The 16,568-nt window shown below is 38.5% G+C and overlaps 1 protein-coding gene across 4 annotated transcripts in view; it reads left to right on the forward strand.

Annotated features, from left to right (window-relative positions):
- The window catches only part of tanc1b (tetratricopeptide repeat, ankyrin repeat and coiled-coil containing 1b), a 138,314-nt gene extending 121,968 nt beyond the window's left edge, over positions 1-16,346 (forward strand). For 3 of the 4 annotated variants that reach the window (XM_033987570.2, XM_055230835.1, XM_055230836.1), the window contains 8 exons: positions 7,034-7,167; positions 8,439-8,562; positions 9,174-9,349; positions 9,867-9,999; positions 11,538-11,629; positions 12,531-12,677; positions 13,711-13,811; positions 13,890-16,346. In XM_033987570.2, the coding sequence (XP_033843461.1) occupies positions 7,034-7,167; positions 8,439-8,562; positions 9,174-9,349; positions 9,867-9,999; positions 11,538-11,629; positions 12,531-12,677; positions 13,711-13,811; positions 13,890-15,315 (2,333 nt within the window). In that variant the 3' untranslated portion in view covers positions 15,316-16,346. Of the gene's footprint in view, positions 1-7,033; positions 7,168-8,438; positions 8,563-9,173; positions 9,350-9,866; positions 10,000-11,537; positions 11,630-12,530; positions 12,678-13,710; positions 13,816-13,889 lie in introns of those variants that run through there. The other variant, XM_033987571.2, reaches the window with a different exon arrangement.
- The last annotated feature ends 222 nt before the right edge of the window (positions 16,347-16,568 follow it).

Below are 16,568 nucleotides of genomic sequence, written 5' to 3' on the forward strand. Positions count from 1 at the left end.
AACAGGAACAGGAGGTGGAGATAAGGACAGAAGCGTTTTTAGCTCAAAGAGAGACAGCAGTGATTAAATGTTTACTAACACATGATATATGCATGAATGAAACAAAATACAACTGTTGGTGTGTTATTGATGAGGAAACAGCATGATATTATGACATTATTGCTCAAAATGCTGTGCTAAGCATAACACAGGCTCTGTAAGATCTATTAGCTTCAGTTGTGTTTAAAGTATTACACATCGTTGTCATGTGGATTTACTTTGGTCTTAATGTTTTTTCCAATCTGGTTTTCCACTTTGTTTTTTTTAGTGACTTCATTTTGGAAATACAGTTGTCTATTTTACATGTGTAGTCAAAGTGAGTGACTGTAGCTGGCGTGTTTGTAATTCAATGCTAACCACAAGATGCATTACACATGGAGACGGTATAGCATTAGCTGCTCTTGACTGAAAGCTGCGCTGTGACATAATCTGAAAATAAACTAATGGAAAGCAGTATTAGCTTTCAGTTTTGACAAGTATTAGTGAATCGTATATTTTTATATTCAATGTGGTTCTAAATAAACAGGAACTTTTACCATATTCTAGCGAACCAAATGAAGGAAAATAACTCATTTTTAAAACAAAGTATATAATTCAGGCGTCTCATTGTTGTCTTTTGTTGACGCTAATTGATAATAATAATAATAATTGCTAATTATTTTGCGACACACAAAAAATAGAATAGTTGCATTGGCAGACTTTGTTCCACCAAATTCAAATGTTAATTTCCATCTATTTCACTGTGGTTTTTTGGTGGCATGCAATCTCTGCAGAAATAGCAAACCAAACCCGTAATGATTATTGTATTTGGCATTAAACGTGCATCAGTTTCACCACAACTAGAAATTCAGTTTGGAAAAGAATATGTCAGAAAAGGATATTTATGCGACAAAACGGACACAAAAAGTACAATTCATTTATTTAGATATAAAAACAATTTTATTGTTATATTCATTTTTGTAGATGTTTGTATTAGTTTTTCATTATTGTCTTGTGTTTTGTTTACTGCATTGATTGATCATTGCTAAGTCATAATCAGATCCATTTTCCTTTGCTCAATAATGGTCTAAAAATGCTTCTTCTGTATTGACTCAGCCAAAAGAAAATACAATTTAATAAACCAACTTACAATTTGTTCTTATTTACAATAGTCGTTTATTTGTGTTTTCTAAAACCTATGTGTAAGGCAATAATACCAAAATTATTAGTTTTTCTTTGAGCAAATAAATCCATTATCTTCACTTCAGTTTGGAGCTCACTTATGTCAACAACAAACTATTCGTTTTTCCCATTGCATTATTTATAGTGTTCTTTTAGATGCGTAAGTTATTAGGGATATTTCCATCGAGATTAAAGAACATTCTGAGTCGGCTGGAGTTATGACCCTCTGAGGCTATTGTATTTTTGATATTTTTTAAAAGACACCATCTGTAAGTTTATTTGAGGTTTTGTTTTTTGTTTTTTTTCCATTTGGTTATTTGCTAAAAATGTACAGCAGTGTACAAATACATCTGACAAATTTACAGTTGTATCATTATTGTATTATAATGAACAACAAACAAACAGGGAAGCAATGCAGGGATGGAATAAGAGAAGTGCAGAAAAAATAATACATTATTATTATTATTATTATTATTATTATTATTATTATTATTATTTGGCAAATGCATGTGTCCCCTTGATTAAGACCAGATCCCTAAAAACTGCTCTGTGGTTCTCTTTAAAGTGTAACTACTTTTTGTTCATTTCAAAGTGTACATAACAGTGACTGTAGTTTATTAGCATTTCTGTCAAGGTTGGGATTGAGAACACGGCTAAAGTCACGTCCTATTATGATATTGTAATTGTCTTGACTGGGCAGAGTAGTAAAAACATTCTGAAAAAAAAACACACCATTGCCCCAGTTTGTGGCATAGATAAAATAATAGAGTGAAGAACGTGTGACCCCTGACTATTACACAGCGTCCTGCTGAGTCCGGATGATTTCTTCTAACTGAAATGGTATGTCTTTATAAACTAAAATTGCAGCGCCCCTGGCTCTAGCATTAAAATTCAAATGAAAAACCTGGCCAGTGGCCAACCCAATTTTTTTTAAGTAGTTTGGTCTGGCCCTGTTTCAAATGTGTTTCCTGAAGGAAGGCCACATCCACCTTTATCTGTCTAAGATAAGTATCTATTTTCTGCCTTTTAACCACATTATTATCACCAGTCACATTTAAAGAGACAAAAGTAATGCTGTTTTTTTCACACTTGGTTCTGTCCGCCATAATAAAAAGAGGCACTGATATAATCTCAGAATGGCCTTGGAGACTTTGAAGATTGTAAGAATTACACGTGGACACATGAGGAGATTGGAATGAAAAAAATGAACGAAAAAAAATAAAAATAAAAATTCTATAGTGAGTAACAAAAAACAACTTACTACATACAAGACTTTTACATGAACTATGTTAACCTAAATGAAAACTATTGATTAAAGTGAAACACGCTTAGCCCATTCCTCTGTGTATTACAGAAACAATAATATCTTGGGGGGAATAGATTTGTCCATTGTAGATAATACAACCTACACAACTGTTCTATTTGTAGATAAACTTGTTTCCACAAAAAAAGTCTTATGACAGCGCACTTAAACACAACAGTTAGACAAAGTTTCTATATACGGCCTGGTCCGGCTCACCTGACCACAGGCGAGAAACGACAGGAGTGGCTCATCAGTCCAAATGCACTTCGTTTGGAGGGGAGAAAGTCATACCTGAAGTGACCTGAAGCTTGGCTGAAAAAAAAAGGACATCCTGAGCTGGGACATGACCTCGGAGAATGCTGCTCTCTTCTGGGAGACCTCTCGGCTGTAATCTGGAAAAATTTTGATTTCTGTCCCACCATAAACGAGTCATCCCTTTTCCCGAGTGAGCTTCAAAATGAGTTCTTTGTAAGTTCTTGTAATGATGAATCCTGTACTCGGTCAACTTCCAGCGCGTTTGGACCAAAGACCTCCTTCAGATGTGCAGCAAGGAAAGCAGATTAACATAGGCCTTCAGCTCTTTCAAGTAAAGCAGTTACACGGATGTAATTGTTCTGTAAACAAGTTTTGAGGTCATCTGTTCTGACCTTTAGCACTACGTTTTCCTTTTTAAGAGGGTACAGGTGGACTCCAACACCAATACTCTGATTTCCATGTTGTTCAGTGATGTTTCAATCTGCTCTATTGTCTGGTCATGACTGTCAATCAACGCACAATCTGACAAAAGTTTGGCTGATAATGTTGAAACGATCCATGTTGGCTCGGGTTAGCATAGAGTCTTGATAGCTAGCAGCAGCGTCCGTTCATGCGGTATCTTGGTTGTCGCTGGTGTGAGGAGATTTCTTCCTCCATCAGCTCTTCTTGGGCTAGAATTGTTTTCTTTGTTGTTTCACCCGTCTCAAGAGATATTCTGGATCTGTCCACACTGCGTTTTAGCAAATCTTTAAATCCATATTTGCAGGATTTCAACAGAGCTCTCCCAGTGTTCTACCTACTCCGCCATCAGCGAAACCGGAATATTTGAGTTATTTGTATACATATTTACACCAGAAAATATATTCGAGCTAGAACGTAGCTCCAAAATATGACATATTTTAAGAATTTTCAATCTGACACAGATGAATGGCAATACAAAATGTGTGAGTTGTCAATATGGATGTGAATATGTAGCCTCAGATGGCCTTAGCACTGCTTTCTGTGCTCTCATGTAGTAGTTAATTTTCTGCTGTCATTAGCTTATACGCCACAATAAAAATAATTAACTGGAGTTTACACTTTACTTATTTTTAATCAAACATTTAGTAGACTTAGAATTTTTTGACAAATTTCAATATATGTCTGATTATGTATTATATTTATTATTATTATTATTATTATTATTATTATTATTACACATATATTTCTGAACTGATTTTGCTTTTATTTTTTTGTTGTCACTCCTACTCAAATCAACTAAAACACATATAAACAAAAGCATATGCATTGTCTTTAAAGCATTTTTATGTCTGCCAACCAGGAAGTAAGGCTGGTGCGCTGTTAGCATGCTAGTTTTTGTTATATAATATGTTCTCCTTATGAGGAACCTCTTTTTAATTCCACAGTCTTTTCAAGATACCGGTAACTCCAGCCATACGCTTATCTGCTTTCTGTTAATTCAACACAATCATCCTTCGGCTAGTCATGCTTAGCTAAACTGTATTTATCCCTATTTAGTTTTTACCTCAAATTTGACTCTCTTCCTTGTAAATACGTGTCATTTGCATACTGGAATCTATTTATGCTCCTGAAACTTTTGCCCCTGAGAGCTTGAGGAAATTGTTCGCGTCGCTAATTTTCCCTCTTTTCAGGCAATCGGCATGGCAATTTGAACACTAGGAGGCAAAATCATTCACGCATGTACAATTTGTATTTTATTGGGAGGAATGGAGCTTCCTGTAACACCTGCTCTGTCTCCGGGGCGACCAAAAGTTCCCATTTTCATAAAGCCGATCAATGCTTGACTGGATGTAACTTGAATATAAATGGCTTGTGTTGTGTTCGCAATTGATATTTTGCGGATTCTTCCTTATCGAGTTGTTTATGTCTTTTGGGGAAGTGAGGGCAGGGTATTATGTTGGAGGCTAATCTCAAATGATTTTTCTGAAGCGAAATCAGATAAGGTTGTAACTTATTAGAGTAGTTAGGAAAATGGGGCCTATAGATGGAGGGAAATTGCTTTATGTAAACACTATTGATCCAGACGTATACTGCCTTACTTTAAAATGTCCTTTGACCCCCCTGAGGCTACTGTAGTTCTCTTTGTCCATTAGAGAAGTTGCTTAAGTAAAATGGTTGAGCGATATTACATAGGTTTAGTTGTTTGGGTAGAAAGTTATGAAGTTTTGCCTTATCAAAAATTAGAACTTTGACTAATTTTGTTTTAAAGCAGCCGTTCTATCGCAGCCATACATTTTCAGACATGTTTTGGCACATTTCTGATGCCTTTTAATAAAAATCTGAATCTAAATATTGTCATTAGGATAGTCAAAATAAAAATTGAGTATTTTTAGTCATTCCATGCATCCAACATGGCTGTAACAAAAACATTTACTCACGTAAGAGTACTGTTCCACTGTTAAAAAATAAAAAAATACATAATAAAAAAATTAGAAAATAAAAATAAAATAATAACAATAATAATACTATCAATTATAAAATAAAAATAAATAATAACAATAATAATACTATCAATAATATCAATAATAGTAATAATACTAATAATAATAATAACAACAATATCAATAACAGCAATAATAATAATTAAAAGTCTTGAGAATTACAATTTTATTAAACTACTTTTATTTTTTGAATATATAGAGCACTACCCACATCTGACCTTTTTTTTTTTTTTTTTTTTTTTTTCATGGTAAAATACTAGATCTTACCTTAAAAATACATGCCTCTACTCTACTAAACCAATCCATGGGTCTCAGACTGCTGAGAAATTAGGAGTGTTACCATAGCAATTAGTAATTTAAAACAAAATACAAAATATATCTTTTGAATGGGGAGAAAAAGTTCTCAAAATGCCGAAACTCATGAATCCTAATGGTGGGATTGAGACATGTGCTTGGACGGTGGAGCTCATTGCGGGGGACATCCACACTTGAAGCAGATGGAGGGTTCGGTGGCTTGGCTCCCAGCTCTCCTCCTCCAGATGGATGATGTCATTCAGATAAGGAGGCTCCAGTCCTCTCCTGTTCCTTTTAACAGATCTGTGTGTGTGTTGTTTATTGGGCCTTATTCTGTATTCAGATTCCAGGGTTTTAAGTGAATTAAGAAGGATTAAGAGCTACTAATCTTTGTGCGAAACATCCAAACAAGGAGAAATAAATTATATAAATGGGGGTTTAGAGAAGTTTGTTGACCAGTGTTTGGCAGTGCAGTAACATCTCTACAATCTGTGTATTTGAATGTTTAAGATACTTGTTCTTGTTCAAATGCTGATTTTAAGTTTGGGATCCAAGGGAATTTAAGAGCAAATGTCAGGTGTGAGGTCCAATTTGTTATAGAAGAATTTATTTTTATTGGGTTTTAGAAAACAAAATACAAACCAATATAGGCAATAGATCTTGAAGAGTAGACTTGAAAGGCCTATTTTTACCAGACATCGAGCTTTTTTTTTTTGTTTTTTTAGCTTTTACCAATGTTGTTTCCTTGTCGAAAACATACCTTGGGGCATTTTGTTTCATTCACACATTTTTATGACTATAAAATTTCAAAAACACTAGGTTTCACTGTATGATGTCATCAGGTGGTAATCCAGGAAGTGCTTTTAAAGTCAGTACATTGACATTAGACTTATTCTGCTACTTTCAGTAATGAACTCAGTCATGTCTCTACAGTACAAGTACAAGATAGTTCTCAACTGTCCACAGCAGATGTTCTTAGCCTCATTTACAGCGCTTTTCTCCTCAGTATGTAGGGAGAGCGCGTCCTTATGTCATTTTTCTGGTAATCCTGGTGTTTAATGCATTCAGTTTTCATCAGTCCAAACTTATTCCGAGCATCATAATTATTCACTGCAATGAGATTAAAAATACTTTCCCCAAATTACGGAGAGCAGAGTGGAGTTGCTGTCATGAAAAAGCTAACAACAACTAGCATGCTAACAGGGTACATCTTGATGTTCTGACGATAAAATGCCTAACCCTGTAAACAGATACAGACAGTAGACTGCGGTCCTGAACAGCTCCTTTTACAATATGTGCTGGGACAAATTTTGCTTAACTACATAGACAAAAATCAAGTAGAGTCACTTCATCAATCAGAATTGACTCACTGGTTTTCCATACATCTTAAATTAATTATAAACTAAAACAATCAATACCAATGCTTGTGTTTCCAAAAGTAGCCTCAATAACTGCATTATGAAATAGACTGTGAATTATATGAACTGTGAGTTGTAGTTAAGTGTTGTTGTCTCTTTAGCCCTGACAGCCGCCGCGGGCCGGGGGAAGATGGAGGTGTGCACGTTCCTGTTGGAGCAGGGGGCCGTGGTGCAGCAGGTGAACCGCAGAGGGGTGTCTCCACTCTTCTGTGCCGTCAGACAAGGACACTGGCAGGTGAGCCCAAATACTGTTATATCAGATGACCTGGAACTAAACTCTTAACTGTGTCACATATATACCTCACCTCACATCAAAAACTATTTTCTGCAGAGCAATATCTACTTTCAACAATGTTTGAAATTTTCCAGCTCAAAAATAAGCAGTTATTTAAAATCTGTCTGAAGTTTCATGTGATAAGATCTAAATGTACTACGGAGGATACTTCTCTTTAATAGCAGTTTGATATTTCACAATATATAATTTTACTGTTTACTGATTGTTGTGAGAAGAAACATCACAATTTCAAGATTGTTCATGATTATTGACATTGTAGTCGACTAAACACATGTCCTGCTGTCAACTAAAAGGGGGCGTGGCAAAAGGTCTCAAAACAGTTATCTCTATTGATCTGACCATGTACCTACACTCAGAATATTACAACTGCATCATCTGCAAGTGCGTTTCTGCAAAAACAACTATTTATGCAGAAAAGTAGTAGAAAAAAGTGTCTTTTTATAGGAAAAGGCACAGGATTCTCTCCCAAATCTTCAGATAATCCACTCCCTACATTCTCCTTTCTGCTGTTGTGCATATAAATGTTTATAATCAAAATTAAATAATTGAATACTGTAATTATGGTTGATGAAGACGCCATCAACCGATTAAATGATTAAACGACTAAAAGGCCACAGCTCTACTTGACACCAAACAACATTGAAATCCTATATTTTCGTTCATTGACACTGATCACCAGATAGAGAACCATTAGTCTAGGATGTGACAAGCTTTATGAAAGAATTATGAACTTAATGTGATATAAATGGACAGATAAGAAAATACATATACATTTTTACACCTCTGCTTTTTTGAGTGTAGATTAATTTTAATGATTTTAGTTTTAGTTTTTGTTATTATATCGCAACCTGAATAATCACGTTTGATAAACCGAATAATCTTACTATCCCTAATGACATTTTATTCATAATCAGTTGTAAATGATAAATTTGCATTTTCAATTGCTAATTATCCATTATGAAATAAGAGATTTTTAGGTTGAACGTCCTCTCAACCGTCATTAGCCAGATTAACTCTAATTTACCCTAATGTGAAAACCACTTAATTATGCATACATTTGGGGAACATTAGCTTAAACTTTTTTGTATGGCACTTTTGCAGTTTTTGTACACACTTGGTATTAGCCCCTACAAGGCTTACATTGTATCCATTATAACAACAGGAGTGACTCACCAGAATTGATTTAATACACTTTGTTCTGATTTCCACAGATTGCAGAGCTGCTGCTGGAGCACGGAGCCGACATCAACATCAGTGACAAACAGGGCAGGACTCTTCTGATGGTGGCCGCCTGCGAGGGGCACCTCAACACAGTCGAGTTCCTGCTTTCAAAAGGTACCACTACCACTAATACTACCTTAAACACAAACAAATGAGTAAGAGCGCAGATTTGTTCAGGGGGATGGTGAAGAGTAAGCGATGGAGAGGTGGGGGAGGCTGATTATTCTGCTGCTGTGGTGGAGAGTAGTTAAAGGAGGGCACTGAGCTGAAATGAGGGAGAGATGCTTTTGAATATAAAAATATAAATGAGCTGAGAGTTGGATGAGAAGCAACTTCATAAAACACTGTGGCAAGACTTTGTACTACACCTTCATTATTCGTAAATAAAGCATGAACAAAGACTTTAGTTTTTTATTTAATTGTAAAGAGGCAGAACATATTAATGAAAATGTAAATATGTAAAGATCATACATGGCTGATTTCCATCTTCAGCCCCTTGGCAGGTTGATGTTAAACTTACAATACAACGATATAAAACTATACAATACTTAATTAATAGCCTAATTCCTAACCTCTTAATTAAGTAGTTACTTAGCCAGTAGACTCTTTGTTTATGATTTATTATGACTAATCAAGGTATATTTATTATAAAATGGTGCCCAAATACAACAGCTAAGTTTAACTCAACAGTTTAATCTCATAGCTGTATTCTGTCTCTTCTATAGGTGCCTCCCTGACCTCCATGGACAAAGAAGGCCTGACCCCCCTGAGCTGGGCCTGTTTGAAAGGACACAAGAACGTGGTGCAGTTTTTAGTAGAAAAAGGTTCAGCCATCGACCACACGGACAAGAATGGCCGTACTCCACTGGACCTGGCGGCCTTCTACGGAGACGCTGAGATTGTACGTGAGATTACTAGAGCTGCAGTCCACTAAAGAAATTCTTAGTTGACGAAACACATGTTCTGCCAGTCAATTAGTTGACTAAAAAGGGGCACTGCAAAAGCCTATCGCTATATATATCTGACACTAACTGCACTCTCAAAACTACAACAGCACGGGAGTTCATGCAGAATTTTAGCAGTAAAATACTAGGAAACAATGTATTTATATAAAGACAGATAACACTTATTAATTAGGAGTTTAATCTGCTTTTTTACATATAAATACAAATAAACACTCACTGACTTCTGATTTCTCCTTTTGTCCCATATAAATCCATATGATAAATCATCTACTCATCTTATTTAGATTATCAAATTTTGGTCAACTAAGACACCATAAACGACTAAAGGCCTAGACATTATATAGACATTATATAACATCCTAACACGACACATTATGGACAGTTAAGCAAAAGCACTCCTGTCTGATTATATGGACCGTGATGTTGTGAATTAAGTGTGGTTCTCTCAAACAGGTCCAGTACTTGGTGGAGAGAGGAGCTGTGATCGAGCATGTGGACTACAGCGGGATGAGACCACTGGACCGGGCCATCGGTTGTAGGAATACGTCTGTGGTGGTCACGCTCCTGAAGAAAGGGGCCAAACTGGGTAGGGACGACTTTTCTGTGTGTGTTAATAGAGATGTAACAATGTAAAACATGCAAATTGTGAACTATTATAATTTATTGGGTGGAGACATCGGGGACTCAAATGCAAGCAGTTTTAAAAAGTCTGAATTTCAAAGACCATAATTCTTTGACTTTTACTGAGACCAATAAAAATAAAATGCCAATTGGAATCCCCAGATATGTGGTCAACATGCTGAAATGAAATGTTAGATGGGTAAAACTTTTTACAATTATTTTTTTGTTTGTTTACATTTTGATTCTCAAGCCAATCATCCAGATTATCCAGGTTCAATAGAGATTGTTTTGCCAATTCAGTACAATCAGTAGTAGTAACATAAAAATCAGCAGGGTTTTTATATTACTACTATTATTTTTAATCTGCACCTTTTTAAAATTTAACATTAACTATAAGACCTATCACGATAACTCTTTTTGAAGCACGATATATATTGTTAGAGATATACTGCGATAAACGATAATATTGAAACTACTTTATGCCTTTGACACAATAACAATAATGTAAACTAATCCCAGTAAACAGTTTTGTTTAAACAAAAGGCCTGAGCTGCAACAAATCACTTCTTCAACCTTTTACAGCTCAAACTTTATTGTTTTACACCAAATCTCCCCATTTATAAAGAAAACGTACACATGGTAATTATTGAGCCCCAAAATATATTGTTCCAGCTTTCATATATTAAACAATAAGTCTATATAATATTTATTTTGACGGCCCAAACTATAACTATAAAACTCAAGCCATGTCTAGTCGCATTTGTACAAAACTGTGAACCTCACCACAATATAGATACATATCCTACTATTACATGTTGTTACACCCATTACAGCTATGCGTTGTGTGCACATGGTTCAAACATTTAAAGTCAGACCTCTTTTAAAAAGGCTTGTGAACTTCTATATAAACTCAACTTTGTTTTGTTTGAGCACCGTCTGTCTCCTGCTGCTAAGAATAATCTAACTAATTGTGTGGAATGTTATGGAAAAAGCATGTTTCCATTGCTGCATGTCTGCTAGATATTGCATGTGCATGTGTAATTTAAGCTAGCAACTTATCACCTACGAGACACTCTGCCTTCTGCGCTTATCGGCACTGCACTATCCTGTCTGCGAAAATTCACAACTGGTAATGAGCAAGACCTTGAAATTGCTTTTTAGCCGTTACCGGTCTCGTAAATTCGTTGCTGAAAATAAAAAGCCCATTTGGAGCAGACTGGAAATTGGATATAATTGTATGCTTTCACTTCACAACACTCCATGCTGCATTTTTCTCTCACTATATTGGACTCGCTTTGCTGCATGACATCTACATTTTATAACCATCTCTTTTCCAACTTTTTCCTAACTGCTTTCGCTAAAAAAAAGGCTACAGAACGTCACCTTATGATCGATCAGGTACAATCTTTAGGTAACTTGACTTGTACCAGCATCATGGGAATACAGAGAACTTTGAAGCAATTGAATGGTAATGTGAAATGTGTGTTGTGTGTTTTGTTATAGGTAATGCTGCTTGGGCCATGGCCACATCCAAACCTGATATCCTGATTATTCTGCTGCAGAAACTAATGGAGGAAGGAAACATGCTTTACAAGGTATAGCTCGTAGATTTGTGGGGAATTATTATTTTAATGAAACGTTTAAAGGGTAGAATGCTTATTTCTTTAAAGGAGACAAATTATCAAAATAAACTTTCAAGAGCTTTTAACGTTGCTGTAATAGTGTTCCCTCATCATTAGTTTACTCAAAGTTGTATTTTAATTGATTCAAGCATTCCTGTTTTCCCCTTAGTTCTATCCCTGTCCACAGTCAATTAAAAGACTCAAGAGATACGCGTTTGCTTCTAAACTGTAAAATGATGATCGACTGTTAAAATCCATTAAATGCCCGAAAAAAAGAACATAATGAATTAAAATGGTGTAAAATGGTTGTCCCTTACTTTTAATAAGACGGTGTTTGCACAGTAACCCAAAATAAATGTAGAACGACTTACCACTACAAGCTGTATGAATAATATGTATTTCTGATGGACATTTTATACTAGTCCAGGAAATTCTTAACAATTCAACATGTGCACATATGGCAGTGACCGAAACGTTGATATGTGTCCTTGGGCAAGACACTTTATCTACCTTATTTTCATGTGAATATGCTGTGTGCAGTGGGACAGTCATTGGTAATGGAGTGATAGGGAGTGAAAGAATAATTCATGTTGACTTTAAGCATTACATAACATGCATTCTGTTTATTATTAATATTAGTAGTACAATATTTTATTCTGAAATTTACACGGGTATTTTGCTTTTAAAAAAGTCACTTGAGCGGTTCTGATAGCTGTGTGACATTTGCTGATAGAGAGCCCCATTGGGGGGACAGGGCTGTCAGCTCGGCTCTGTGTTATTAGTGCACAGCTGTGTGATGGATGAGTGAAAGCGCTGCTCCAGACACTGTCCTGCTTTCTCCTCATCCTCACCCTGTCCCCTGTGTGTCCTACAGAAAGGGAAGATGAAAGAGGCGGCTCAGAGGTACCAGTACGCCCTCCGCAAGTTCCCCCGCGAAGGATACGGAGACGAGCTGAAGGCCTTCAAGGACCTGAGGGTGTCGCTCTACCTCAATCTGTCCCGATGTCGCAGGAAGACTAATGTAAGGCTTTATACACTGCTTTATAGGCAGTTTTGAAGGTGTACTATGCAACTTTTCTAGTGGAGGTCCTGTCACCTGCTTGTCTCCATGGAGATGTTATTGAACTGCCTGGAGTATTCCACAGTATGGCATTATAGGCAAGACTAGTTTATTTGTATAGCACAGTTTGTACACAAAGTAATTCATAATAGCATAAAACATAAATGATCATAAAATTTACATTAAAAGAGTGCAGAATAAAAACCTGAAGCCACCAGGCCAAGTTACAGGTCATATATGTGTAGAGGCAAAACCACTCAAAAGATTAATGCACATTTTTCACATTTTTTTAAAAGAAATAAAAACTCCAGTAATGGCATATATAGAGAGATAGATATGTTTGATACCGTACAGTGGAATACTGTGGGCAAAGTAATACAGAATGCATCTTTAAATACGACAAATTAAGATAGATTAAGCTTTTGCCTCTATTTGAACAAAGTAGACAGTAGGCATTGACAATTCAATTTAAAGACATCTCTTGTGTCGTGTTGGCAATAGCCATAGAAAAAATGAAAATCTAAATACGTCAAAATGTATCTCTTATTTGATAGGCTTGTGATTTGATAGTGATTTAGTTTGGAAGTATTGGCTAAAAAGTGTAATTGCGAGATGTGGAAGTGAAGCAGCAGTGGGTGGACAGCCTGGTGGAGCATGTGTTAGTGTTCAGATGGTAGCGACGAGGCGTGGAGTCTGGGCATAGGAATCAAATCCTGTCACACACTTTGTGTCCCTGTATGTGCCAGTCACTGCAGCCTGTTCCACTGTGGGATTTAAGCAGGACATACAAAGAGAACTCAGAACACTGGAAGTTACTGTGGAGGTTCAGCCACAACCTTGGTTTAAGTCGCCTTATGTGAGATTCCTTCAAGAGGCCCATACGTTTAGAAATTTCTGAACTATTTTAAGATTCAAGCAGATGTAAATGTAGAATCTTCCTGCTTCTTTGTTGAGAGCTGTGATTTACAGAGTGTAATGAAGTTTTGTCCTGCAGGACTTTGGAATGGCTGAAGAATTTGCCACAAAGGCATTAGAGCTGAAGCCCAAATCCTATGAGGCGTACTACGCCCGGGCAAGGGCTAAGCGCAGCAGCAGGTAAAGCGCTCACACAGTGTTAGTGTGTGGAGTGAGCCTGTGACAGATGTAACACATGTGTCTCTTCTCATCAAACAGACAGTTCTCTGCAGCACTGGCCGACCTGCATGAGGCCGCCAAGCTCTGCCCCAACAACAGAGAGATCAGGAGGCTGCTGGCCCGAGTGGAGGAGGAGTGTAAACAGATGCAGCGCACACAGGCCAAAGGAGCCACTGCTGCCCCCTACCACACCCCAGGACACGAGTCTGACAAAGAGCAGGATGAGCCCCCAGAGCACAACTACCCCCGCTTGGACCACAGGGACACTCTGGAGCACAGGGACATCCTGGAGGAGGAGGATGAGGAGGAGGATGAAGAGGAGCACAGCAGAGCATCTGAAGCCTGCAGCTGGTCCCACAACAGTTACTCTTTCAGCCGGGCCTTCTCCTCTGAGCAACCCTGCACCAGTCAGAGCAGAGCTCTTCCCCCAGAGCCCTGTTCGCCCCCCGGACACAGGCCCCCTCCCAGGGTCCCCCGGGAGCACAGAGAGGCTGTGGCCCAGCAGAAGGCTCTGGTCCTACAGCCCACCAAACAGGCGCAGATAGTCAAGACCAATCAGCACATGAGCTCCAAGCAGAAGGGTCAGTACGCCCCCTCTAGCCCTCTCCCCAGCAGACACTTGTCCAGTGCCCTGAAGCCAGGCCCAGGCATCGACATCAGCCCCCTGGGGCCCTCTCCTGAGGAGCCTGTGTATGAGAACCGTATAGTGATGACAGCGGCTGCTCTCGGCTACAGCTGTGACGAGGCTCTGCTGAGGGACTCCTCGTACTGTAGCTCCTCTAAGCCCCTGGTGCAGGACCGACTGTGTGCTCCATCCTCCTCCTCTCTGGACGCACTGGCTTGCGCCGGCCCTGTTGCCCAGGGCAACCACAGCGAGCCTGTGCGGGACAGTACAGGAGCGGGCAGCATGAGAGTGTCCAGCTCAACCAGCAGCCTGGCCTCCAGTAGCAGCCTGTCCGACAGTGGCAAACTGGGCCCCGATGTCCGCAACAAGGTCCCTGACAAGACCAAGCAGACCCAGGGTTCCAGCTCAGACTACAAGCCCCGCCCCTTCATGGGCGTTACTGATAAGACGGCCCGCTTCCAACAGCAGCACAGTGTGCCTGGCCCACACAGCCAGAACCACCAGGCCCACAGCTGGATCAACCCCCTCCAGCCAATCAGCTCCTCCGACATGCTCTGCCACAGCATGGCAGCCAATGACTGTGAGTCTTACTCCAAAGCAGTCAGCACTTACCAGGACCAGCACAAGGGCCACGTGGCCATGGCTATGAGCAGTCTACAGAACGGCACGCACGACTTCACAGACAAGTTCTGCTCCTCCGCCAGCTGTTACAAAGAGTCCAAGCCCCCAGTGGCTCACGCCTACATGGACAAGGCCAAACCAGGCCTGGTCCGAGAGAACCCGGCCCTCCATGTAGCCTCGATCAAACCAAAGCGATCCTTCATTGAGTCCAATGTGTAGAGGTGTTTTTCAGTCAGATGCACAGCTATGTTATCAACATTTTCATTTAGTTACAAGTGTTTGTTGTGCTGACAGTGAAGGCTCAGACATGTCCCTGTCCTGTTACACATGTCCAGTGGTTCTGAGGCACTGCACTGAAGGAGTGTGTGGTCCACAGAGGCAAAGAGGCACTTTATCCACGTTTGGGCTGCTCCAGGGGGCTCATGTCAGAGGGCCCACATTACACAGCCCAATGTTAAACAGCCCAATGTTAAACAGTCCAGTGTTAAACAGACTGTGCTGTGTTGATTCTGTCCCTGGTGCTGAGAGCAGAGGAGGGAGGAGGGAGAGGTGGAGTGGGCATTCCTGTGTATAAGGATGTTATAGATCCTCATGTTGTTTATATTATAAATATGTATTTTCCTTATTTCCGTGAAGCTCTATGTTAATTGTATTGACACGTTCTGGTGTATTTGAGTTCTATTTCCTTCCTCCTGACCGCCAGAGGGCAGTTCCTGTGCATGTGCAAAGGGAACATTCAGTGCTTTCAGCATCGCCCTCTGACAGTCATCCGGGATTCATAGAACCGTAGTTACTTAAGTAACTTTTGTTTTATGCACAATGTTGTTGAAAAGATATTAATGTAAAAGTACATTTGTTAAATATGTACATTCTATGAATCAGCATTAACATGGAAATCCTTTATGTACCTGCTTGTTGTTGTTGCTGTCTAGTTTAATTTATTTACAGCGCCTTTGGCTTGGTTCAATGTTAAAGCAATATATTTTATATAGTTATTTTTGCACAGCTACTAAGACATTTTATGAGTACGTTTATGCGCATGCTACAATTGCAGTTTATATTGGTAAAAAGTCTGTAAAAAGAAATTGTTTGGGGCACAGTGCCATCAGCTCTATTTTATGATACTGTATATTCATTGCAATTGTTGCCATGTTTCAGTATTGTGAGCTTTCTTAGCTGTGATCACATACTGTAATAAGAAGAATGCCATAGCCACCTCCATGGGAGAAATAAAGACCCACTGAAAAACAGCTGTGAACTCCTGTTCTCACTCAACATGCCAGGTCTTATTATAATAAAATATAATAATAATAAAATAATAATAATAATAAAATATATTTACATAATGTCTTAACAGTACCTTAGCATGTCTGATTTTAAAACTCATGAGATTATTGCATGTTGATTGGAACTTGCACCGTTCACATTCACTCTTGCTGGACAAATGAAAACAAACTAACATATACTTTTTA

The sequence above is a fragment of the Periophthalmus magnuspinnatus genome, chromosome 21, assembly GCF_009829125.3.
Source record: "Periophthalmus magnuspinnatus isolate fPerMag1 chromosome 21, fPerMag1.2.pri, whole genome shotgun sequence".
Lineage (NCBI taxonomy): Eukaryota > Metazoa > Chordata > Actinopteri > Gobiiformes > Gobiidae > Periophthalmus > Periophthalmus magnuspinnatus.